This window comes from Saimiri boliviensis, chromosome 1 (assembly GCF_048565385.1).
Source record: "Saimiri boliviensis isolate mSaiBol1 chromosome 1, mSaiBol1.pri, whole genome shotgun sequence".
Taxonomy (NCBI): domain Eukaryota; kingdom Metazoa; phylum Chordata; class Mammalia; order Primates; family Cebidae; genus Saimiri; species Saimiri boliviensis.
Window position 1 is genome coordinate 239,217,611 of NC_133449.1, and position 26,748 is coordinate 239,244,358.

The window sequence follows — 26,748 nt, forward strand, 5'->3', positions numbered from 1 at the left end:
GAGAATGTTAAATGTTCAAAAAGCATTACCTGGTGCAGGCTGTCGTTCATTCCATTCAGTTGAGATTAAAATTTCTATAACTTTTATGAGGTTTTCAATATTATCAGAGCTGCAAGAAAGACAGTTTTACTAGAAACATTTTCCCGAAAAGCACACTCATTTTCATTTATATACACTCAAGTGAATGTGTATGATAGCATCTGCACATGCACCTCTGGAGTAGTATATTTAGAATACACTTTAATGACCAATCCATTTACCCTCATCACCCCAAAATACATGTTTGTCTCCTTTCACTTACCTGGCTGCTGAGAATCTGAAAAGCATAGGGCTGAAAATTTCAGAGAGAACTCTTGCATTCAATAGATTTTTGCTGGAGGTTTGAGAGAGCCTGAAGAAATGTTTTAACAAATACTGAAGTGTAAGCCAATACTGATGAGGTATGCTAGGTGACCTAATAAGCTTCTTCAATAGCTGTACATATTCTTCAGAGCTTTGTACTTCTACAAGTTTAAAAAAAAAAAGAGAGAGAGAAACGAATAAGAGACTATTTCTAGGTATCTGTGAATAAACATCTAGAAAAGTTCTGTTCTTTCCTCAAGCTACAGGAGTAATTTAAAAAGTTGTTGAGAGAAGCATACAGTACATATGTCCTTCTCATTAGAAAATGCATTATGAGAAAGTAGAAATCTCAGGTCAAATGGAAATGCAAGAAGCTCAGTGTGTAAAAAAACCACAAGCTGTTCAGGGTGTGCTGGTGGCAACCTACCCAGTATTGAGCAGCTTCAAGTGTGATTGGCTAACTCAGAGGAGAATCAGATAAGTATAACAGTTTTTAACCTTGAAGATTACGAACCACAGTTTCCTGTCCCCAGAGCACTTAACTAAGCCTCAGCTCCTAAAACTGAGAGCCTTCTTCCCTCAACACATTCTGTTACAGCCACCCAGGGAAGATGACAAGAACATCCCCCATCACTAGATCCTAGTCCCAGTTCTCTGAATCCCACACTTGTACTTGGAACCAGGGCCTTCATGATGTAGCAAACTTTGTTAAGACCGATAGCTTAAAGGTTGACAAAGAGCCATTTCTGATTCTGACATGCAGATGGGCTTCCTAAGCAAATGAGAATCTGGGTCTTCTATTGGATGCTTGGGTGGAGGAGGAAATTTGAGGTGGCAGTGTCGGGGGGAGGGACAGGTTACTACTACTATTTTCTAACCACTCTCTCTCTATATGCAACACATATACAAGCACATCTACATCTCCACATATGTTCAATGAGGTTCTCAGAAGAGAAAAAACAAACCTTGAGCTAAAGAAATCATTTCACTGTAAATGGCTGCTGGAATGACAGGATTTGGTAAGTCCAGGAGATAGCGTTTAAAAGCGTCTGCCAAAACGTGCACATCTATCATTTCCAAGTCCACAGAGGCCGCATCTAGGAAACATTTTAAGAAATATTTCAGACATTTATTTTATAGAATACAACAGTTGGGCCAATTTTCTGAGCATCTGACTCAAGTATGACAAAAAAAAAAAAAAAAAGGCAATATGATGATATAAGACACAAAGTATTTGTTAGCCATATTTCTTATAGGGGTTGCTCCTAGCATTTGGGGTAGAACCATTTTTCCTGTGGAGGTCTTTCCAATATATTGCCTGACCCCCTGCCCCCGATGTCAGTAGCAGAACTCCAGACAATGGGACAACAAAAAATAATGCCCTTGCTGTGGGCTGAACTGGGCTGCCTCTTCCGTGGTTACCTACCCCACCCTATATCCCACTCTAAGCCCAAACCCCTAGTGCCTCAGAAAGTGGCCGCACTTAAGTTCAACCGCGGCCATCAGAGTGGGCTCTAATCCCACCTGATATCCTTCCAGGAGGGGAAATGAGGACACAGAAAGCCACACGAGGGATGCAGAGGCACAGAGGAAAGACAATGTGAGGACTCGGTGAGCAGGCAACCACCCACAGCCAAGGAGAGAAGCCTCGGGAGAAACCGAACATGCCCACACCTTTATCTCAGACCCCTAGCCTCCAGAACCACAAGAAGTAAGTTTCTGCTTTTTCAGCCACGCAGTCTGTGGTAGCTTGTTGTAACTGCCCAAGCCAACAAATACAGAGCCCAAACATTTCCTAACACACTCTGAGGGGGATTCTGCCCTGACTGAGAAGGGCTCTAGCTAGGAATGGTTAGTCATATAGCAAATATTTCCTAAAACCTCAACAGGAAAATTTTTAAAATGCATATTCCCATATTTCCTAAGACTTGAGCTGATATATCTCAGAATTCATGTAAATGTCACCAACAGAGTGATGGATTCAACAGTAAGATACTACAGAATTTCACAAACCAATCTCAAGAATATCCATGAAAACAATTTCAACACTTTTAGAATGTTTCTCCCTGATTCTGGCTGACTATTACTAACCTAACCTGTGGACATCAGACTGTCTCAGAAAATTAAGATGAGCATATCTGCCCAGCAAATCCCTCAGCTGGGAAACAGGTGAAGCAGTTCAATAATGGGGGCAATATTAATCAAAACCACCTGCCAGGCACTCACCATGCATGGCACTCTGAGTACTTGGGTTAGAAAGACACAATGCCCAGCGTAAAGAAAGGATGCTAGAAACAAAGATCTGGGGGCAGGGGTGACCACAGGCCTTTAAAAAAGGAGAGGTCTTTGGCTGCTGCTGAAGGTTGTACACTAGCACTGTGAAGGATAACTTGAGGAAAGTGATCTGGGGACTTGTGGACTCAGTGGAGAAGAGGTGGGCTGATGGGCAAGATACTACATTTGCAACAGCTTTACTAATGACAGTGTTAAGAATAAACTAGAAAGGAGTGCTGCTAGAAGTAAAAATACCAGTTTTAGTTCTCTGAATCAAGCTGATGGGGGTCTGAATTCTAATGCAGTTAGACATGTGCAAGATATTATTGAAACCTCATATAACTCGGTGATTGATTACATTGGACTGTGTGGCCTAGGAGAGAATGAGGAGGTATAAAAGTTTACTGCAAAGTGTTTGAGTATAAGTGAGTGGGAGAAGGTGGTACCCTAGACACCCTTGAGCAAAGTATGATAGGTCTCTAAGAATCCTTTCTGTGCTGACACTGGCCTAACAAGCTCTTCCACTAGCTATTCACACCATGTGATGACTTTTGAAGAGCTGCATAATCTTTAGGACTGGGTTGGAGGAGTTTGCATTCTCTCCTGCCTCACTTTTCACTGAGTCTACTCATGACAGGTACCCAGTAAACTCTCCAACCCTTCACTTATCCTGCCCCACCCCCTGCCTCCCTGGAGTCTTCTCTTCTTCGGGTCTCTCCCTAGGTTAGTGGTTCCCAATGGAGGTGTGATCTGCCCTCCGCCATGAGCCATCTGGCAATTTCTGAGACATTTCTGATTGTCACAACTGGGGGAGGATGCTGCTGGCACCTCGAGGGTAGAGGTTAGGGATGTGGCTAGGCATCCCACAATGCACGGGGCAGGCTCCCACTCTTCCAGCAAAGAATTAGCTAGCCAAGGCTGAGAAAACCAGAGTCAAGTTAAAAGAAACCAAAAACTATCAGGAGAAAATCTGAATCATTAAAATTTGTATGAGACAAAGAAACAGTTCATCTTGGGGCCAAATAAAAAAAGAAAAAAATCAAGGACTCCTGGAATCAGAAAAAGGTGCCACCCCAGCCAATGAAAAATGTGAAAGAAATCATTTATGAGGCTCAGCTTTCTCTTCTGGTGAGTTAAAGTTACTAAGATGTACACCACAAGGTAAATGTGTGGATAAAACAGCTTAGCAGGTGCTAATAAAAGTGGGCTGCTGACTGCCATGTCTGTCCTTTTCAAACACTGGTAATTCACAAGGTTGGTTAAAGTGCATATATATATATATATATTTTTTTTAGGTGGAAGTGACTATTTTGGAGCTTCCTCCAGGATATTATACAATATTTTTATGTACTGAAAAATATTTGAGTTAGAAACAGCCCTGGCAGATCGATTCCAAAGTCTGGACAACATTATATATTTTTTGGCCACAAAATTCACTTTTTTAGCACAGACTCCAAATGAAACCAGTTTTCTATATGTTTTGATCTCATTGAGGAAGTAAAATGTCAAAATGTACTGTTGACGTGCATCTTGGTTGTTGACTATCTCACAAGTGGTGTGAAGAGTTTTTTTTAATAGCGAAACTGCATCACTGTGTGTTGGTCACATTATAAACCTAACCACTATTTCTCAAATAACTTCCACTTCATCAGACTCTGATGTCTAAACATTTCCTATGACTACACATGTTCATAATTTGACCGATTTCCTGACCAAAGCATGTGTCTTTATTTCTATTGGCTAAGGACAAAATCCAGCGTTTCCTTAACACCCTGATAAAAGCTGTCAAATACCAAAAAACAAGCCTTTTCACCTTGAGTGTTCTGCATGTTCACTTCTAATGGCCTACTCTGTGGGACATCCAGGAGGCAGAGCAGCAGACAGGATGTGCCCTGTTCGCATGCAACTGATCTCCATGTACAAAGGAAAAATAAACTTAAACCTTTTTTTTTTTTTAATTTTTAAAACATTTGGTCAGAACATTTCAAGTTAAGAATTTACTGATAAAGGTCTAGTCTCCTCCTTTTCTCCAAAAAACCTGTTTTCTAGAAAGTCTCAGAAGCTGCCTCATTTTGAAACTGCCTCATGCTTCAAACTCTCGTTTACTATCATGTAGGTATTCTTTGTGCAATTATACCTCCGAATGAGTCCAAAACTAGGTTTTGCTCTTTTTAGTTTAAACAGCTAAGTTCAGTGAAAGTGATGTGAGGCAGTATATAATTTTTTTAAAAAAAGTATTGTTAGGGAATGAAGGATCTTGAGAGATTCTAGAAGTTAATCTAGAAGATGATTTGCTGGAAAGCTGGCAAGTACATTGATTTGTGCAGTTTTTTCTCTATGCCAAAGGAGGGAGGTGGATGTGTGGGATACTAAAGCCCTCTTGGCTAAATTAATTAGTGTCATTTAACCAAACTGTCCTCAATTCTTCCCAATTCCACATCCAGTGACATCATGTTGGTTAGTTTCAAACAAATCCTGGTGAGAATATTCATGCCACAAAAATGGGCAGACACTACAAACCAGGGGCTTTTTCTTCCTAGAGAGTTGGTTTATCAGCACACCACTGAACCTAACAGTATCACGATGTTACTGAATGTACTCAACACAAAAAAAGCAAGAAAGAAAGTAAGCCAGAAAGAAAGGAAAGGGAAAAGGAAAATGGAATGGAAAGGTAATAAAAGGAAAAGGATGTCAGAAGAGACATTTCTTAAGTGACATAGGCTTAAAAATATTTTTTAATTGATTCAGATGAATTAGATGTAGCCAAATTCAGGGTCAAAGAAAGATGGTAGATATGCAGAGTGTGGTTTCTCTCCTCTGCAGGACTCAGGGCCTGATGGCTATTGTGAAGACCAACATGCCTGCAGGCAGGCATGCGCACACTTACAAGCCCAACTCAGGAGGCAAATGTCAAAGGTTTGCACTGTTACCGTAACAGGGCAGGGGAAACTCTGCATGATTTCTGAGTTTCCTTTAAACTTAGAACGTTGCATAGATTAAATTCAGTTTTTTGTGTGCACTACATGAAACAGAAAGCCAAGACCTGTCTATCCCATTTGTATTTCTAGCTCTGTGACACTCACCACAATCAAGAAGCTGTCGTAATTCTGCCAGGTTGCTGGAGCTCTGTGTCCTGTATAAAGTTGAACATTCCAGACCTAGGACACAAAACAGACCATGTATGCAAAACACAGCTCTCTGGAGAACCTGCGAGCCTGCTGCCAGAGACATTCCAATTTCCATCCAGTATCTGTTCTAGATGTGTACCAAATATTCTTGGAAATCAACTCCTACTATTAATCTTATCTGGCATGTCAATGATTTTGGCAAAACCATCTGGCCTTTAATCGTACTTATTAAATTATGGAGAATTTAATAGTTTCCATACAGAAACTACATAAATCTAATCTAGATTTAGAAATTATAGACCAAGACATTTTCCCCAAGTACTCAGCCCCAAACAGTTTGTGTCCAGCACAGTATCTGCACATAGCTGGCGGTAGGAAATTTACTTAGTGAATGCACAAGAGACAAATATAAATAATAACAGCCATGAAATAAGGGTATAAGGAAGGAACTGATGCCCTCTAGAAGTCTGCTTACCTTTCTTTTCAATGGCTTCCACAAGCTTGATAAGAAGAGGTGGGGCAATGTCAGGAGGGGCAAACTGCTCTGCAAGATCCGGAAGAGTCAAAGCTGCAAACAACAAAATTGCACCATGGTATTTAACTTGGATAGTTGAATGCATAAGAACACAATGAAGGACATACAGAGTAAATTAATTACATCTGACCTTTGCAAACTCAGGCCAGAGCAAGAACTCCTACTCTGGGCTCTGCCCTTTCCAGGTCAAAGTGACATGCCTACTTCTTCTCACTTAGGGCCTACTCAGAATAATGCCCCATAATTTCCTGCTAAATGGCCTCTTACGGCCTTTCCCCGAAGTCCATCCTCCCCGGGACGAACCCCCACTGCCTAGGTATATCCCTGGGCCCCAAAGTGGCGGAAGAAAGGGGTGGGATGGAAGGGATGAATCAGGATCCAGCTCTCCCCATAATACCAAACTCTAGGGCAGAACTCTCAGGAGCCCAAGAATCTGAATTCACATCTGTCCTCCTGGTCATTAGGAAGAAATAACTGCCCAGAAAGGATAAGACAGATTTTACTGAACAGTTTGTTGACATGATTTATAACAAAAATATATAGACACAGGGTACTTAGGCCTGTTTTTGCATTCTTGTCCCAGGCCTCACAAATGCCAGGTGTGGGCTGAGCATCAGATCCAGAAGCCAATATAAATGATCGCTGCCCATTTGATATCAAATTAAATTTCTGTGTAACTGCTCTCAAAGCCTTTATTTGCTTATATTTTTGGTCAGTTAGTAATTTTAAAAAATGTGGTGTTTTCATAAACTTTTTCCATGTGTTCTACCATTTGTAACGATACCAAAAAACCTAACTGGATGACACTCATAAGATGACATTCTTCAACATTACATTGATAACCTTATTCTCAGTCCAAAAATAAATAAACCATTGTAGGCAAAAAATTCTCAATTTATGCCAGAAGAGGGAGCTAAATATATTCATCTTAAATGTGTGAAACTGCAAAATAAAGGTAAATGAAAAGTCATCATGAAAATATAAATACAACCTGTGTATGACCCTCACTGCTTACAGTCTTTTGTAGGAATAATTTATGTAATCCAAGAAAGGCTAAATATTTGCAATTTTGTTTCTGTGAGATTTCCCCAGTATAGCTGTTTATTAGAAGCCATATACTACAGTAAACAATTTTTTTTCTGTTTGAGACAGGGTCTTTCCCTGACACCCAGGCTGGAGTATAGCAGCATGATAATGGCTTACTGCAGCCTCGACTTCCCAGGCCCATGTGATCCTCCCACCCCAGCCTCCTGAATAGCTGGAACTACTATGCACAGCACCACTCCCAACTAACTTTTGGTATTTTTAGTAAAAACAGGATTTTGTCATATTGCTCAGGCTGGTCTTGAACTCCTGGATTCAAGCAATCCACCCACCTCAATCTCTCAAAGTGCTGGGATTACAGGCATGAGCCACTGCACGTGGCCAACAAATTTCAATTAAGCCTGTATTTCAAGCACTAAAAGTCAACATAGAACACACTATAAAAGTAATGTAATTAAATTGTGATCTCGGAGAACAAAGTATGATTAAGTTGTTTTGCAAAAACACTCTTTCAGATTGCAGTATGGAATGTGCAGTACGTAGATGGATGCATGATCTTGCTACTTAACTCTATTAGCCATAGCAACAACTCAGGATAAAAAGAGAAGAGCTAAATTTTGAGGGAAAACCCTATAGCAGCACTGTCTATGAGAGCTTTCTGTGATAGAAATGTTCTACAGCTGTGCTCTCCAATAAAGCAACGACCAGCCACACTGGCTATTGAGTAAAATGCAGCCATTTTTTTTTTTTAATTTTAGCTGATTTAAATAGAAATAACCATATTCGGCTACTGCCCACAGTCTTATTTGCCAGCATAAGGGCAAATTTTGTCAATGGAAGATGAAGGATACCCGAGTCAGCTTTGTGTTATTAGAGACTCCATCTAAAGCTATCCCTGAAGATGTGGCATCTTGACATAGAGCTAATCAATATTTGAACTCAAAGCCCTGCAGTGTTTACCTCTCAATTTCTTGAGTGACTTTGTCTTACTGCAACATCACTCTAACATATTTTAGATTTCATAAAAGCATAAACAACTGGCCATGTCCTTTCCAGTCACTGTGCAGAGGGCTGGGTGGGAACTTCATCTCCCTCCAGTGCTTCCCACACCTGCCAGAGCTCAGCACCACCTGGAGAACTCGCTAGAAATACTGATTCTCAGGTACCACCCTAAGTCCTCAGAATCAGAACATCCAGGAATGGGCTGGTAATCTGTTTGGGGTTAATAATGTGTTTGCGGTTATCAATAGAACATACTCTATTGATAAGAAAATTCATGTGAGTGATCCCATGAAAAAGTCTAGCAATGACATCTCTCAAATCTCTCTATGTTAAAATGTAAATATATCTGAAAAGCACTTAAAATACAAACATCTTAAAGGTTTCAGTCTATTAAAAGCATTATAAAATTTTTGAATATTATAAAATGAAAGCATACCATTTCATTTCCTCTGATAAATTATAAGCTACCTCTCTTTGCCTTAACATCAATTCACATAAGTATCCTCTCTCACAAACACCTTCTACACTGAACGCAATGAAATATCATCCTATCAGCATGTATAACAGAAGGGAAATATAAAAGTAGAGAAATTATGTAGAAAATCATTATTAATTAAGATCCACTATTGTGTCATTCCTTAGGCTTGTCCAACTAATAGGACTTAGCACACCCCAAATCTCAGAAAGCTAAAGATGAAATAGTAAATACATATCCATGCAACTCTCATGCAACCAACATGCCAATTCCTCTTCCCCTTTTCTCATAAATTACACAGGCTTTTTTAATTAAAAAAAAAAAAAAAAAAAAAAACCTTTAATGTTGGCTCTGAAAATGGAATTACTTAATAAAGGTTTGTCTCATTCCAGTCTTATCAACACAATCATTTCTGCAGGCAAATATGAAAGTTAAATTAAATGATAATTAAAGATTTCATCTAACTGTGATTGAAATACGCACCCAACAGTTGTTATATTGCTGGGCTGGCAAATGCTCCATACAAAAGGGTTTCCAGCTCTTTCTTTACTAAGCTTGAAAAAAACTGAGGAAAAAAAAAAAAGGCAAAACCTCCTTATTTTCTTTTGTCTTTTCAATGTTTCTTTGGCAAAAAGTGTTAGTTTACCTGCAGTATCCTGAGCTACAAAATTTCATTTGTTTTACTTATTACTCATTCAGGTGTTGGACGAAGTTTCTAAAAAGCACTGTGCTACCAGTTAGGTATCTGTGAGAACACAAATTTTTTTTCAAAATGCACACCAGATTGCTTTAAAAAAAAAAAAAAAAGCTACACATATGTACCAGGAAGTGTAAGTAATCTTTTTGTAATATATTGAGTGACTTACCAAAAAGCCTTATCACTCAAATGTATGAATCATCACAGCTGATCAGGATTTTGCAACTGGAGTTTAAAATGGTAAGTTTTACAAGGACTTTTTTAAAATAACAATTCAAAGATTTCCCATTTCTTAGTACAAAATGTCTGTGAGTCAATCCATTTCCTCTTTAAAATATTTAGACATGGGGAATGTGAAAGTTCTACCCAAAAGCTTTAAAGTTTATATCATCTACTTCCAGCAACAGGATCAATTACCATCAAAAGTCTAAAAAGTATTTTAAAACAAAGTATTAATTTTTACAGCAACCCTAAAATCAACTATGCCTTTAATTTTACTAAATACACAAAGTCAAGAATTACTTTTCCATTAGATTCCATTTTAAGAAATTCCAACAGGAAACGGCAATTGCTAGGAATTATCAAATTTGGCAAGTTGTTCTTTGAAAAGTCCATGATAAAGTACGTTACAAAGTGTGATAAACCAAAACATAATAGAATGAAAAACGAAAAGATGCAAAAACTATCAATTATATAGAGTGGGGTATGGAGCAAACACAAATGAACAGAGCACCATCCTCCCACAGTTTACATATAAATTCTCACTGGGGTTCATCTTTTGCTTTTTATACCTGAGTAAGTAATGGATTTTGGTTGTGGAGCTTGCTGTAGCACAGGGTATAAGTGTGGAGAACCAAGTCCACTCTAAAGAATCTGGGCAAATTTGTTGATTCCTTTACTACAATCCAATCCTGGCTTTTCACTAGCTGAATCATTTTTCATTGAAAGAAATCAGTATTGCTTAGAAAGAAAAGGATAAAGATCAGCAAGAAAGTTTAAAAGTAGTGAATCCAAGACACGCATGACTTCAAAAGAATCAGTCTTCGATGTTGACCAGGACACCAATGAACTAGGTGTTCCAGGTTGTAGGAAGAATTTTTGGTGACACATCTGATGCTGCATTTTCCACTAGTTTCAGTTTTCCCCTTTTGCCCTGGTGACAGCCAATCACATGGAACAGAAAAAGAGGCTTCTCTTCAAACTTCAGCCCTTCCCAAACCCCTAACATGGACAGGCCTCGACAGTCCTTGGGCACCAGCGGTGTGTGGGAGACAGTGGCATTCTTCGCTAAGTGGTGCCAACACCGTTATGAAGTGCAAAATGAAACCAGCACACAGCTGCACCTTCAAGAGGCATTCTCCATTAAAAAAAGGTATTTTGAAGTTAGTGCCTGGCAGGGCCGAGTGGAAAGTTAAGCGACAACACTGGGACTCCAGAGGCCGCCCAAGCCAAATATTTTATTACTGATGGAAGCAGCTTGGAAATGTGTGAAAAGCTGCCACTTACCTCTAAAAATGCAATACTAAGAAAAGAAAACGTATATGCAGGGTATGGATCAATATTCTGTCAAGATGTTAGTCTGTCTAACTGCTGCTGAGTCAAAACTATTTCTGTCTGAAACACTCTCTCTCAGGACTTCAAGTGAAAAATGTATATTCTAGTGGGCAAATCTAATAAATTCCAATTCTTCAATAAACCTTTTAGGCATATTCATACTTTACGCCTATAATGATTAACACCCTGATTTAAACTTCTTAAGCTTTATGGGCAACACTGCAACGAATGATGTCCTGGCTCTTTTACTAAGATAATTCAGCTAAAAGCAAAGGCAAAGAAAAATCCAGAGATGAGTTCCTGAATTTTGGGACACATCTGCTTAATCAGTAGTAAAAAAGTGATTAGAAGCAGAGCTTTAAAGCCAAAGAAGCTTAGGTTTTAATCCTTGCTTTGCCACTTACTGAATTCAGTAATCTTGGGCAAGTTAATTAACCTGAATCCCATTTATTCATCTGTAAAATGGGAATAATTATGTATGGTAATAAGGATTAAATGAAGAATAAATATGAACATGACAGGCATCATGCCCAGTATGTAGAAAGCACAAACTAACAGGTAGTTATTATTGTTAGAATTAGTAATGTCATCTTTATTATTGTTTAGATTATGGAAATACTCATTGCAAAGCAGATTTTAAGACCAGAAATTATCATACATAAGACAGACCGAATCTTCTCAATACTTTTCTATGGAAGCATATTTGGTAAACACTTGCATGTTGCCTTTCTATATATAAACAATACTCAAAATCTTCAGAAGTCAAAACTAAAATATTTTCAATTTATCACATTTTCCCCCAAAAGGACTACAATACTAATATATTTGAGTTATTAGACTTCAGTTTTCTGAATGTGAAGGAAAAACGAAGTTGGAACGACTGTGTACTAAATTATACTGAGCTTGGTGGAAATAAAAACCTTTTTTGGAGGAAGAGAGAGAAAAAAACTACGGGCAATGAAAATGAGAGTACAAAGAGTTGATGTGGAAATAAATCTTCAGCCATAACTACATTATTTTCAGAGATAACTAGCAGGAGGGAATTAAAAGAGTTGCCAACAGATTTAAACTCGAAGTTTGCAAATCTCCTCAGATACCCTAATTAGTCTTTAATATCGTTAAGTTTATCTTCTCCCATTTATCTCTCCTGCTGCACAGCTAAAGACAAATGAAAGGGATTTGAGGTCCTCTGCCCATTCATTTTATTTCTAGACAACAGACTGGTATAGAAACAAACTTCAGGCAAAGATCTTCTTATTAAACATAAGCAGACATAACATCTTTGTTTCTGACAGCCTTAGCTAAAGCTTCGGAGTTAAGAGGTAACTGAAATGCAAGATTACATTTAATCTTTGATGGGCTAGCCTAATTAATTGTGATTCTTATCACCTAAATTGGAGTCTGATTCTAAAGATTACAATTTACAGTGTACAGCAAATTAAAACGCTAGGCAGGATGTAAATGGGGAAGAAATGGACTTCCTCCTCTCCTCACCAGAAAAATAATTTATGCTTGAGTCCACAGGATTTTTGAAGCCCATGATTTATAAGGAAAGCTGGTCTTTCGCTGTGCTAAGAAAGATTTCATATGAAGTATGACCCAGAAGCCCCAAGAAAGAAGAAAAATCACAGGTCATATCATGCAGTGGGTGCTAGGCTGTTTGTTGATTGAATGAATGAATGACTAGTATTGAACATCAACTAGGAGCCACATTCCCACAGTAAGTATTTTACAAAAATATTTTCATTTGTTTTTCAGAGCAGTTCAAAAGTGTTTAGTCTCTATTATCCCCAATTTAAAGACAAGGAAACTGAGACTTTGAGAAATTATTTGGCCAATGTTACAAAGCTCTTAAGTAGTGTCTATGTATTTAGTTTGGGCTTGCCTTCCCTGCGCCAGAGTGTACACGTGCCAATCAAGGAAAGAAACTTATAATAAGTTCCCCAACACTTCCCGCAAGCCTCCCTACTTTAAAAGGTATCTGCAATAAAAGTGTTGTGTGACACACAGATATCTCAGAAGGGAATAACCTTAATACTTTCTGATTACGTTCAAGTTAAATGATCTTGATAATAACAGTTTTTGTACTTCCTCCCAAATAGCAAGTTAGTATATTCTCTCTCTCTCATTATGAACTACTTTGAAATGCAGACAATTAACACTGTAAACAGAAAAGCAATAGGAGTCGTCCGTGTTAATAACCAGAGAAAGCCAGGGGCATTCCAGATGAACCACACTATCTCTGACCGAGGGCAAACTTGTGGAGACACCTTCTCTCCTACTTACATGTGATGATACATTTCGGAGTCAAACTAATACAATGTCACGTTAGAAATGCTTAAAAATAATAAAGCAGAGTTTTAAAATGTAACTTGACAAGCCGTGATGTCACAAGCAACTAAAGGATGCCCTGATTAGAAGAGGGCAGGGGAAGGAGAGCGACTGGACAGGAAGATGCTGCTGGCAGACTGGAGACCAGAAAGCAGCTTTGGATCCAGCCTGGGAACTCACCGACAGTGCAGAAGCAGGACACTGGCTGACCAAGGAGAAAGTGAGTGGAAAGAGAGAAAGAGGAACTGCCAAAAAGGCAAGTTTGTCCAGCTAGACCGAACAGGCACTCTTAACAAAGCCTGGATGGAAATCAGGAGAAAAAAGCACCACCAGGTTCTATTCCAATAACTACAGAGAGTAGGGTTTTTTAAATCTGACATTTTAAAGCATACTAAAAAGTTAAAAGAATTGTTTAGTGAACGCCCACATTATCTTTCACCTAGATTCTACGATTAACATTTTATCATATTTGCTTTATTTACATATTTATCTACCAGTCTTTTTTTTAAAAAGATGCATTTTAAAGTCAGATGCAGAAGTCAGTTGCCACGGACAGAATTGTGTCCCTTCCCCCCAGATTCATGTTGATGCCCTGACCCTCAATGCGGTAGTATCTGGAGATGGGGCCTTTGGGAGGCAACTGAGTTTAGAGGAAGTCATGGGGGCAAGTGTTCTCATGATGGAATTCATGCCCTTATAAGCAGCAGCACCAGAGAGCTTTCTCCCCACCCCTCCCATGTGAGGTCACAGTGACAAGGCAGCACCCTGGAGGCTAGGGAGAGGGCCCTCACCAGAACCCAACCACATTGGCACCCTGATCTCAGACATCCAGCCTCCAGAACTGTGAGAAACAGATTTCGAAATGTCTATGGTGGTACAGACATAAACACCACTGTTTTGTTACGGTAACCCTGATCTAACACATCAGTACACTACACCCAAAAGGAGGAACGGAACCTTGTCTAGAAAATGTCAATGTCAAACACAAATTTTTTAAGTATTTACTAAATACCCTCTGCATGTCAGAATGTTCCTAAGGCAGTGCTTCGCCAACTTTAATGTACATGTGAATAGCCTGATTCAGGAGGTCGGGGTGTGGTGTGGGACTCTGCATTTCCAGTGGGCTCCCAGATGATGCCCATGCTGTTGGTCCTCAGATCACAACCACACTTTGAGTAGCAGGGATTGAGGCTAAGCCCACCAGCCACAGAGAGAAAATTCGTATCGCTGTGGGAAACAGAATCCCAATGACTGACCTTCTTACTGGTAACCTGTTGCCTACATGCCTGAGTTTTACAGGCTGGTCTTACACCAGACCCCAGATGATGCTGATGGACTAGAGGGTCTAGCTGTCAAATCAAATTTGGTGTGATAGCACACAGAATTCAGTATCAAAAGAGAAAGACTAGCAGTCGGAAGCTCTGCTGCTCTGTTCATTGTGTACAGATGAGGAGGGATCATGTGAGCCCCAGCCTGCCCAAGGTCCCACAGGAAGTCCAAGCCAAGGTCCCAGGCCTCCTGATGTGCATACCAGAGCCTTTCCCATCTGGCCACATTCAAGAGGACGTTGCTCTTTCTATTTCCTGTGGGGTGGAAGGAGGAGTTAAGGGAGAACAGGAATTGTTAGAAAGGCTAAGTACAAGTTACTACTACTACTACTACTACTACTACTACTACAGATAATCCCCATAAGAAACTGTGCTCAGCGTTTTATCTCATTTAATCTGTACAATGCTCTAAGGAATTATCATTGTCCCCATTTTACAGATGAGAAAACTGAGATTAAGAAAAGTTAAACAAGTTGCCTAAAGTCATACCAGCAGTAAGAAATAAAACTAGGATTTTAAAGAAAAGATGGGACTTCAAAGCCAATTGTAACCACTTTGTGAATCTAGGTTGCCTTTTTAGGCAGACACACTGCATGTCGCCATTTGTGAGGTTAAAACATCTTTACATGACACTGATGGACAAGCACTTGGCAACAGTTACAACCCTTAGTGACAAGAGGTGCGGTTTTTCAACTTCAGCTTGGATTGCCAGGCCAGCTTCTCACCATCACCTCTTTTTTATCAGGACTGAAGCCTTGCCAGCCCACTCAGCCAGGCTAAATATTTTCAAGACAGCATTTATTAAATATTTTCTCATAAAACTAAACAAAGCACATTCTTCTCCAAAGATGTAATGGGTTTTATGCAGCTAAATATAGCTGGCTAACTTATCACTTTTAGCAAGGTATAACAGATTCTTCCAGTGAATCATCAGGTGGAGCAAGGGCCCTGCAAATCACTTTTTATATATATATATATATATATATATATATATATATATATATATATAGTATATTTGCAAGCATCCCAAAGTGAAATCTTAGTAAAATATGCTTAACAAACATATGAAGGGGATTAAAGCACCCATGATCAAAGAGGGAGAGAAAGGGAAAGCAATGACCTGTGTGTGGAATTGGGAAGAAAAAGGTAAGAAAGGCAAGAGGCCCAAAAACATTGTACAGAAAATTCCCTATCAGCTGGTGCAGAAGAAATGCATAAGAACAAAAGATAGCTTTTATTCAGACTTCATTTTAAAAGTTTGAAAAGATCACTGATATAAGGCTATATATATAAAAAGGTAACAATTTTTGAGATAAACACAATTCTTAACAATTGTGTAAGGAATCAGAGTTTAACAAAGTGAAGCAATATACTTTCACTACCTCAGACAAAGGTGATTAATTCTGGTTGGCTGATAAATCTTCGTATCTCACAACAGACTATGATCAGTAGGGAAATGAACAGAGGCTACTCACCTCTCTGCTAAAGAAATTAATGGGCTTCTTCCGGTTATGATTTTAGAATTATAATTTTAGATGGGTCAATTTGGGCAGATGTTGGACCCTATCACTACATTCTCAAAAAAGCTCAGGGTAATAAATAGTACTATAGTTATTTGTGCCAAGCCAATGCACTTACACACACACACACACAAACACACACACACACATACACACTTCTGTGATATACAGAAAGCCCTATAGATAGAGCAGAACCAAAACATAGAAATATATATATATATGTATATATATATATATATATATATATATACTGATTATAGAAAGAAGCCTGATCTTGTTCTCAAAAAGATTCTCAGAAATAAGCCAACAGCTACAGAGAAGGTGATATTTGAGTGGTGAGTGAACTCTAATAATTGCCTAAGAGTCAGCAGGGAGAAAGTTATGTCAATGTAGACTAGAGCTAACTGGTGAAAGAAAGGTGCAAAATAAAAGCTTTACTCAGAGAGGGAACTATTCAATCAGTCATTTTAATTAACACTTTAGATTCCTGATGGAAATACATTGTTAACAGGCGGTAGATTGAACAGGGCAAACTGTTGGCTTTCTATAATGAAAATCTGTACAATGCTGTTAATGAAAAAGTAGCAGTGACTCAGGCTGCTGGATGGTCCGGAGGTGAAAGCAATCATTTATCACTGCGGGGTATTCCTTTCTACATTATTATCTCAGAGTTGCCTCTTTCTTAACAACCGTAACAACCTATGCTCCACTTCTCCGTTGCACCATTTCGGTCTTCAGCTGAAAGGGAAGTGATAGGGCCTGAACCACGGGACGGAGTTTGTACATTTTGTTCTATCAGATTAGGCTTCAGTAACTTTATGAATTATGAGCTGTCAACCACTTTTTCATCTGCTATAGAATATGCTTCTTAGAAATTGTGACTATAAATAAAACAACAGATGTTTTTTGTTGGCTCTAATAGGAGTTTGAGTAATTTTTTTAAAAGGGGCTACAAGTTAAGCAAATTATCTAAAACCATTTTTGGGTTTCCCCCTGTTGGTCACCTTTTATATTAGCCTTCTGAAGACATCCATTTTAGCCCATAAATTACTTTTTGGGGCCATTTAATGCTCCCGGAGAAACTAGAAAGGGGTTTTCAATACAATTGTTTCTTTTTGTGACTTCTTTTTTTTTTTTTTTTAAGAGTATTCATTAAATGCCCTACCTATTCATGACTGTCACTGTATCATATGAAAAGCAATTGAAAAGCCACTGTGGACTAGTAGAAAAAAAGGAGACAATGGGCGAAGCCATATGTTCAGATTTTTCTGCCAACAACATGTTGGTAACTTGGGGCAAAACATTTAATGTCTCTGGGCCTCACTGTCATAACAGTGAAGTGGTAAAGGTTTAGCTAGATGTTCTAAAATCATTTCTAGTTCTTAAATTCTGTGTTTTGAAGAACATGTCAAGGAGATTGCATGTTTAAAATTACTAAATTTACATTTAATCACAAATTACTTAAAAAATAACTCTATATTCTCTTTAGCCACTATGTGTTGAAAACCTGGAAGAAATTACAGGCATCTGGAGAATGACTGAAGTTGGCACCAAGCAAAAATTACTTCAAATATGGAGGGGAGGAAGTTAAATAAATGGGAGAATGGCAACGTTTAATTATACTTCACTGGGCCACACTAACTTATAATTTCTAACCCAGGTGGTGGGTGGTTTAAAGTAGTGTTTTGGTATAAATTTTCACTTTGCCAGGATGAACAGTAAAATTCAAAAGGATGAAAACATTTCCGTGACTTCTGTATGTGTGTCTAACAAAAGACAATGTATTCCAAAGTTACAACAGCTATAAATCAGAGACTGTAACTTTGCTTCTATAAATCATAGGGTTGCAGGGAGGAGGAGATCGTCAAACTGAAAGCAGCATGAGGAGAGCGAGGTGAACTGTCACTGCCCTAGTCACTTAGGTTGTTTCCTTGAGTCATGATATCAGCATTGTGAAATACATCAACCTCATTTTGTATGTGGGAAAGAGACTCAGTTTGGTGACTACACCAAGATGACTTACCTAGTTTTTAGCAGATATTACAACCCCTGTTTGGCTGGATCCAAGGGCCCTTCTCTTTCCACCTCGGCTTTGATTTTTTTTTTTTTTTTTTCCCTCTTCTCCCTGAGTTTCAGCATTAAATTGCTAACAAATGCAATTCATTTTGACAGTTGGAGATTTTTAACTAATGCATGCACAGCACTGCTGGGCTCTAAGATATGTAGGGGGGCATAGTCCATGCAAAATTAGCTCATGATCCACACAGTGAGTACAAATGTCAGGGATAAAACAGAGAAAGGGGCTTAACTGTAAGTCATGATACTTAGAGGAAACTGCTCCGTTCCCAAAACCTCTGTGAGTTTATCCATTCCCCTCTGAGAGTTACTTAATTCTTTGGAAAATAATACATTCTTAAAAACGTGGTAGTGGGAAATAATCCCAAATCACACAAGATCAGAAAGAATATACTAAAAATGCCCTTAGTATTTGAGGCTCTCATTACCAAGAAGCCAATAATAATCATGACTAACATACACAATGTACTTAATTATGTATCAGGCTCTGTCAGCTAAGTTACTTTACTAAAATTATCTCAGAAAATATAATCTTTCACAACATATAAGAAAGGTTCTATCATCATTTTCATTGTACAGAGAGGAAAAACAGGCTCAGAAGTGATTTGTCCAGGCTCACACAGCTGTACTAGTCAGCACCAGGATTGAACTGATAAGAGATGACCTGGTTTAGAGGGCATAAAGGCAGCTCCCTTCTGAGAGATCCTTCTGTACTAATTGAGTGTCATCCCATGAGGTCCCATGGGGCATATGGTTTCCTTAAAAACTGTACCCCTTTTGGGGGCCAGCCCAGTGTACTACTTTGGAAATTGACTGTGAAGAGCCAGGCAAAAAGTTAGAAAAGGAGTTTGCTAGCCGAAAAGACCTAGAAAGTACAGAGTTGAAGAATAGCTGCTCTCTGCCTCATTTCTCTATTTACTATAATTTTCTAAGATATTCTATGGGATGTTTAGCATACTTAATGTGTACCAAATGAGAACAAAGCACCTCCCCCTCATGGTGACAAGCAACCTTCCTCACTCTTGAAAAATCACAGTAGGAGATAAACTGTTTCCACAGTCCTGCCCTCTAACAGTTGATCGTTCATTTTGGAAGAAAAGACACAGATACACTAAATAGTGAATGAGTAGAGTTTAGATGAGGAATAAAGAGGAAGAATGACTTTCAGTGCTCAGTATATAGTGGGGTCTCACTGTAAGCCACACGTGTAATTTTACATTTTCTATTAGGCACATTACATGCAAAAAGAACAGGTGAAATTTAATATTTTATTAAGCCCCATGTATCCAAAATATGATCATTTCAACATGTAATCAATATAAAAATTATTAAGCAGATATATTAGTCTTCATTCTTCTCTTGTTTTACACTCATAGAACATCTCAATTTAGAGCAGCCACCTTTCAATGGCTCAGTGTGGCTCTGACATGTGGCTGGTGGCTTCTACACTGAGCAGTATGGCTGTAGAAGATGACCTTCAATTTTTCTTTAGTGTGAACTTGATTATGTGGAGAATGTGTTAGCTTTAAATTCAAAGCTAAGTATAAAGAAAAAAAAGAACCATATTCCTTAGATGCTAACAGGGTCAAATAAGAGTTCTGTGTCCTTTTACTGTTAGCATGTATTAGATAAAAACAGCTTAACTCTATTGGAAGGCATTTAGTCGGAGTTGACAGGGGGCTGGGGGCACCGAAAGTGTTTGTTATATACTAAGAACCTGCTGGAATACTAGGAACTTGGTATCCTGGCGTTTGGCACAATGCAGGGTGAGGAGTCAGAACATCTTCAGAAATGCCATGATTAATAACAGTTTCATCTGATGCCTCTCCATCTGCCACTGGCTTCCCTTAAAATAAGCATCAAAAGTGTCTGTGCACCTCCCGTTAGAGACTGTCTGCTGACTGCAGATGACAGAAGGTTTAATTTTCAGGGAAAGACTGGTATGGTTCGGCTATTAAGTCAGAAAACCTAAGGTCTGCTTAGGTTCACTTCTTGACATTATGAGTTGCAATAATTTCATTTATAAAGTTAGTGGTCATTAACGTGTCTGATACTGGCTACAAGACAAATAAACAGAACTTAAACTAAAGAGGGTAGAGGTCGAAATACCTACCTAGTATTAGAGGCAGAGGCAGACACCGTAATAAGATGCTTTTCTTTCTGATAAGATGGCTCAGAGATGTATATAACACAGAGTCCTCAAATTCAAAGTCTCTAATACATTCTTCTTCCAGAACATGCAGTTTAATGAAGCCATTCTTACAGAACATGGAACCTATTTTTCAACTGTGTTGGTTACAATATTAAGTCCATTCTGGGCTTCAAACTCCTGCTAAAAAGGCAGCATCCCCAGGAGCTATGGAGACTGAAATAATTTAAACACCTCGTGCTCTCAGATGTTTTCTTGCAACAGGTGCCCATGCTGCTTGCTCTTAGTCCTAAAACCTGACTCTAAGTGCACAGACTGTGAAGCTTCAACTCAGCTCTTAATGGACTCTTCCAAGAAAAAATGTGTTTCGCAGCTCAAATATCTGCTTCCAGTTTGCATACCCAAGAGAAATTATGTCTTCTAAAAAGTCGGGATGCCATTGTTTTCTCTAAACATAAAATGTGTTTTGGGTATCAGAAACTGTAAGTGGCAAGCAGTTCCCAAACTCAGATTATACGGTAACATAAATAGCTAAAAGGTACTGAATCAAAAATTATTATTCAGGAGAGGCAATAAGAAGAGAACAGGGAATTATAGACAAGGGAGTTTCTTTTAGAAATGTTACTTCCTGGGGAACAGATGCTATCTACAGTGGATGTCTGGAAAAGGCAATGAGGAGAGGACAGGGAATTAATATTACAGACATGGAATCTTCTTTGGAAAGGGCAGTTCCTAGATTTAAAAAATGCTATATATAGTGAATGTTTGAAAATGTTAAATATATAGCAAATGTTAAAAAATGCTATACATAGTCAATGTTTAAAAATGCAAAAATTGTCTAACAAAAAAAGGAAAACATAATTTTATAGCATATGTGTCTAAGTATTAACAGAACATAATAAATTCAGTGTGTAGTACAGCCCAACTCTCCCCACCCCAACTGGCTGTCAGAAATACATTACTCCCCAGCGGGGCCTGCCTTTGCTAAACCAGCCAGCCAAAGGGGTAAAACAAACATTAAATTGTAATTACCAGCCCTTTGTTCATGGGTTACTCCTCCATGGTTATGTCTGCATTTCTGCAGGCTTTTTGGTAGACAAGCTGGGGCATAGGGAACTTCATGACTCCTCCTCTGGATGGAGCAGCTCCTATCAGCCACCTGTTCATATTGCCCTGAGTTACATATCCTTATACTTGCTCCTATAATGTAAAATGCTGAAGGGAAAAAAGCACTAAGATTTTAGGGTAATCTGGACTTGGCTGAGCCAGGCAGCTCTTGCCTCTGTGGTACTCCCACCTCAGACTGGACCGTGCAGGGTTCCTGGTGGCACATATCACAGTGATGACTGAGGAGGTCCCATAAAGCATGTCTTCCGTCTCCCTGGAATGACCACACCCTGAGAAGCATGCTCTGTGCCACAGGACAAGTATTAACGTACTGTATCTCCGTAACTTGCCAGGTGATCAAGTTAGCAACAACTGGCCAGGTGAATGTACTAACCTTTTCAATAGGGCTAGGCCAAACTGAAAAATATGAGGCTTGTCTTAGGCACCTGTTTTTCCTTTTCCAAACTTTGTTTTTAACCCAGCTTGGTATTGTTTTTCTTTCTCCATTATCTCACACTCTTGCTAATTACCCTTCTCAATCCATGAGACTATGTAGTGCCTTAGTCTTCTCTAGTCTTGCTCCAGTCAAAAGCTAGCCTCTTAGGGAAGAGTCTGTTAAATGCAATCACACTGAAATGAAAAAAATAAAATGGAAAAATGACCAATGACGCTTTATGTGTTGTATCACAGAGATGTTGTTGATTTTAACAGGTCCTCAAGCCAAATTCTAATTGTAGAATTTCAAGGACAATCTTTCTTGAAAACATAGCTCTTTAGTACTTTGCTATGAATAAATCATCAGAATGGGTCTATTTAAGATCATTAAAATGCTCCAGCCAGTAGTGGATTTTGGTGTGTGTATGTCTGTGTGTGTGTGTGTGTGTGTGTGTGTGTGTTTTGAGACAGGGTCTTGCTCTTGTCATTCCTGGCTGGAGTGCAGTGGTATGATCATGGCTCACTGTAGCCTCAACTGCCTGTGCCCAAATGATCCTCCCACCTCAACCTCCAAAGTAGCTAAGACTACAGACACATGCCACCATACCCAGCTAACTTTTGTAGAGATGGAATTTCACCATGTTGTCCAGGCTGGTCTCAAACTCCTGAGCTCAAGCAATCTGCCCGCCTCAGCCTCGCAAAGTACTGGGATTACAGGCGTGAGCCACTGCACCCAGCATGAGTAGTGGATTTTGCACAGCTGAGACTACGTGGTTGTTCCGGATACCCATGCATGCATACTGTTGGTGCTTCAACAACAATCAACTTCATAAGGTAACAGAAAAGAAATATACCAATAATACCTTGAATTTACGTAGCACATTAAAAAATTTCAAAATGTTTTTATACTTCTTTTTATACTTCTTTTATAATTCTTTCAAAGAGAAAGCAGAATCAGGTGGTCAAAATGGAGAAAGACCCAGATTAATAACCACATTGAGGCTGTTTTCATTAAAGAACAGATAAACATCTAGTTGAAAGAATCAACTTTGAAAAGCATTGCTTTGAACTATGCACTATTTTGAATAAACAGATACTTGGTGTTAAGGATTTTTGCGAACACACCCCTATGAATTCAGCGTCCCACTCCTTGCAACCAGGTGCTTCAGGAGAAAGAAGAAAACCACACGACAAAGGCAATCAGTTACCAAGCCTGCAAGGCCCGTGGCTCTGTGGTTTTTGAAGATACTATCAGCATTTTAATGTGAAACGTCTTGCAGACCCAAAGCCCCAAATAATCGCCACTTTTTGGGAATTTGTAATTTTCCAAATGGCAATAAGAATATTTATGACTCTGTATAGTATAATCTGTCCATTATAAGGGCAATTAATGACAAGAGAATTCCAGTACTATAGGGAGTAGCATTTTCGCATTGACAGCCAGTATGTTTCACTTTTGCCATCTGATTTCCTTCCAAGTGAGAAAAACAGCGGAGACTATGAAACAGTGAGGCTGAGAAGTGAAATGAAGCTAGAGCTCAGAAAAGCAAACTTCAGTGTTTTCCTCAACTCCCATTATCTTCATAAAATCACTAACTCATTTCTCCCCAAGGACTATTATTTGGGGGCAGGGCTTCAAATTAATGCTTAGTCTATAAAGGTCATGAAGAAGCAGCTAACAAGTGACATTTGTTTATCCCACTGCTGAAGCACAGGATGAGGCTGAATTGGAAGCTGACCCAGATAATGATGCTATTGGGATATAGCTCAGTCGAGAATGAATACCTCCAAAGACTCCCAAGAGCCCTGAATTACCATTTGTTCCTGTACAACACTAACTTCCCTTTATCAGTAAGAGTGGGTTATTCCTTACATCCGCAGCATGGAAAAATTTTAATCTGACAAAAATTTTGAGAGGACCAAAAAGTGTATACTTTGCAAATCAGGGACTGAAACAATTCTCTTGATCATTTTAGAAAATCAGAGGCTGCTAAATTTCATCACCTACTTTAGAAATCTCAGAAGCACTCATAAAGATCCGGATCAACCCAACGAAAAATGCTCCAGGCCATTCCTGATTCATTTCCCCTGAAGGATCTCTCACCAGTAAGTATAGCCTCTGAGCAGCATCTGACTATTTGCAGGAAAAAAAAAAAAAATTGTGACCTGACGTGTCAACTAGGGACAAAGGCAGGAGAAGAACTTGGAGGTTACTCAGTGGAAAATTTAGGAATAAGAATCTCAAACCTTAGGAAACCCTGATTTAATTTAAGATACTACTTTGTTTGCCTCATTTAAAAAAAAAAAAAAAAAAAAAAAAGACTATACTGATGCAATCTACTCCCCTGTATTACATAAAATTTTAAGGTCTAAAAGAAATACGATTATGGGCATGAACAATAACTAAGCATTTCCAAAAGTGTCTTCCCTTAAATCACATTAAAATTGTAAAAGTAAGTTACAACTGGTGACTGGCCACTTATCAGTCCATTCAGGCCAGCTCCAAGATAAGAATGACTTAAATATTAAGCCAATATTCCATAACCCTCTCTTTAGAATTCTTGACATGAGGTCATTTTTTATGGAAGCCTTCACTAAAATAAAGTCTTTGTAAAGATACCCTTGGGGTTAGAGGCCTAAGATGAAAATACCTTAATATGATTTCTCCTTTATAGAGAGATTCCAATGTCCCAGCAATGTATCATTCATTCTTTGTGGGGTTTTATTTTTTATTTTTATTTTTTGGCAAGTTGGAGTAGATGATCTCTCTGGTCCTTTTCAAATTTAAAATCCCATGATTCAAAACTCTTTTCGGTAAACTTCCAATTTTCCATACTCACTGATGAAGACAGGGAACAAGAGAAGGGGCTTGACCATACAAATCAAGGAAACATCTCAACAGTTTACATGTAAGTTTAGGATGCAGAATCATTCTTTTCTTGGGAGTAAGTCTCTCCTGGTTTGTCTTTGTATCTGGCAACTATACCAGAGAACAGGGAGTTCACAGAGCAATCCTGAGAAGTTTGCTCTAACACTGACTGGTCAACTGATTTATATAACATTCGAGTGTGCAGACTCACATTTACTTGCTGCATTTATGACCCAATGGCAAACATTTAAAAATCACTCAAGATTCTGGAAAGGTTATAAAATACAAAAACAAAACAAAAAAATGAGATCCATGGGAAAATTAAAAAGATGACATTTATTAGCTCTTTCTTGTAGTGGATCTAGATGGGTTTATAGTTCACTGTTTTCAGTCACCCTCTGACTAAATAAACTTTCCACCTGCTTAGTCAAGTGGTAAGAGAATATGACTACACCAAAGGATGTATGAAGTATGCATTTCATTTACCATAAAGAACTGTAATAAGGTAAATGTGTGCAGCTGGAACTAACTAGTACCAGAATTTGCCAATCCCCAAGCTCATGGTAGGTACTTGCAAACACCTCCAGAAGTTCTGGCTGTTTTTAATTAATAGCTCATGTTGGGGGCATCTTGCATGACTTACTAGAATGTCATTTTATTTAAAATAGGATTCTGAACCTTAAAAAAAAAAGAAAAAGAAAAAAAAGGACTAGATCCGTTTATTTTCAAGTCAAATAAATAACCCAAAGAGAAATTTAAGTTTGGCTCTTTTAAAGGCAGCAGTATTTCACATTGAATGTGCTCCTGAGCCCAGAGGAAATGTTCTTTCCTTTCCTAAAATTTCTAGCCAAGTACTCACAAACCTAGTTTCTTCCCAAGAATATATATTTTTTTTTAATTTCTCAGAGCCTAGTTTTAAAAGGCTGGAACCTTTCACAAGTCAGAATAATTCCATTTGCTAGCTGGCTCTTTCTCCAAGTCCAGCTTGAACCCTATGGGACACATAAATCCTTGTCTGAAATGTAGGGTAAGTGTCATGAAATGCTAGAAAGCTCGTAAGCCACATCTCAAAGCATAAATACAAAGATATAAGCAAAATCCACTCTAAAGTAAAACTATGGCAAGCAGAAATACCACCAAGCATTATTCTTTAGGTAACAAAAATATTCAAGGAAAAAAGTATGTGTATTATGACATATCAGAGGAGAAAATAAAAAAGCAATGCAGATAAAAATTAGCATTGCTAGGAGAAGAGGCAAGGTGAATAAATGCACATTGCCCTGAATTACTTAAGCCAGACATAGAGTCAATTTTTCCTGTGAAGTACTGTGTCAGGTGCCATCTGGGAAAAGACAAAACTGGGAGCATCTGAGAAAGGTGGAATCTGAGAAAGAAAAGGCAGAAAAGGGTATATTTTACAGCTACCATGCTGTATAACCAATTGCCACTGGATGGCAGCGGGGTTTTACTTAGCAAAGTTGCCAAGAGCGTTAGGATGGGTCATTCAATATCCGCCCTACATACTCGGCCCCAGTAACTCAAGGTTTCAGGGAAATAAAAAGTAACTCTTTCCCCCGCCTCAAAATTGGGGATCTCTGGCCTAGAAATTGCAAACCTTTGTTCTGATTATCATTAAATCCCTTGAAAATTACTAATTTACTATCAGAGGACATTAAATTGGGAACTAAAATTAGAACTCCTAAATAACGTCTAGGATTTTGAAATTCAGAAAGCAAGCAAACGTGCTCACATTTGCACGCACACATCCCTACAGTTTACTATTGCAATATTATCATCTCGAGCCCAGTACAACAAATTAAAACCACATTTTATTCTACTTTTTCTTGTTAACTTGATGGCTTCACCACACTTTTAAATGCTA

General features: G+C 38.6%; 1 protein-coding gene across 4 annotated transcripts in view; it reads right to left on the minus strand.

The window, feature by feature from the left end:
- The window catches only part of PIK3R1 (phosphoinositide-3-kinase regulatory subunit 1), an 85,279-nt gene that overhangs the window by 20,445 nt on the left and 38,086 nt on the right, over positions 1–26,748 (minus strand). For all 4 annotated transcript variants that reach the window (XM_039465926.2, XM_039465846.2, XM_010336553.3 and 1 more), the window contains 5 exons: positions 6,220–6,312; positions 5,700–5,774; positions 1,308–1,439; positions 302–503; positions 30–109 (listed from right to left, as the gene is read on the minus strand). In XM_039465926.2, the coding sequence (XP_039321860.1) occupies positions 30–109; positions 302–503; positions 1,308–1,439; positions 5,700–5,774; positions 6,220–6,312 (582 nt within the window). The remainder of the gene's footprint in view (positions 1–29; positions 110–301; positions 504–1,307; positions 1,440–5,699; positions 5,775–6,219; positions 6,313–26,748) is intronic.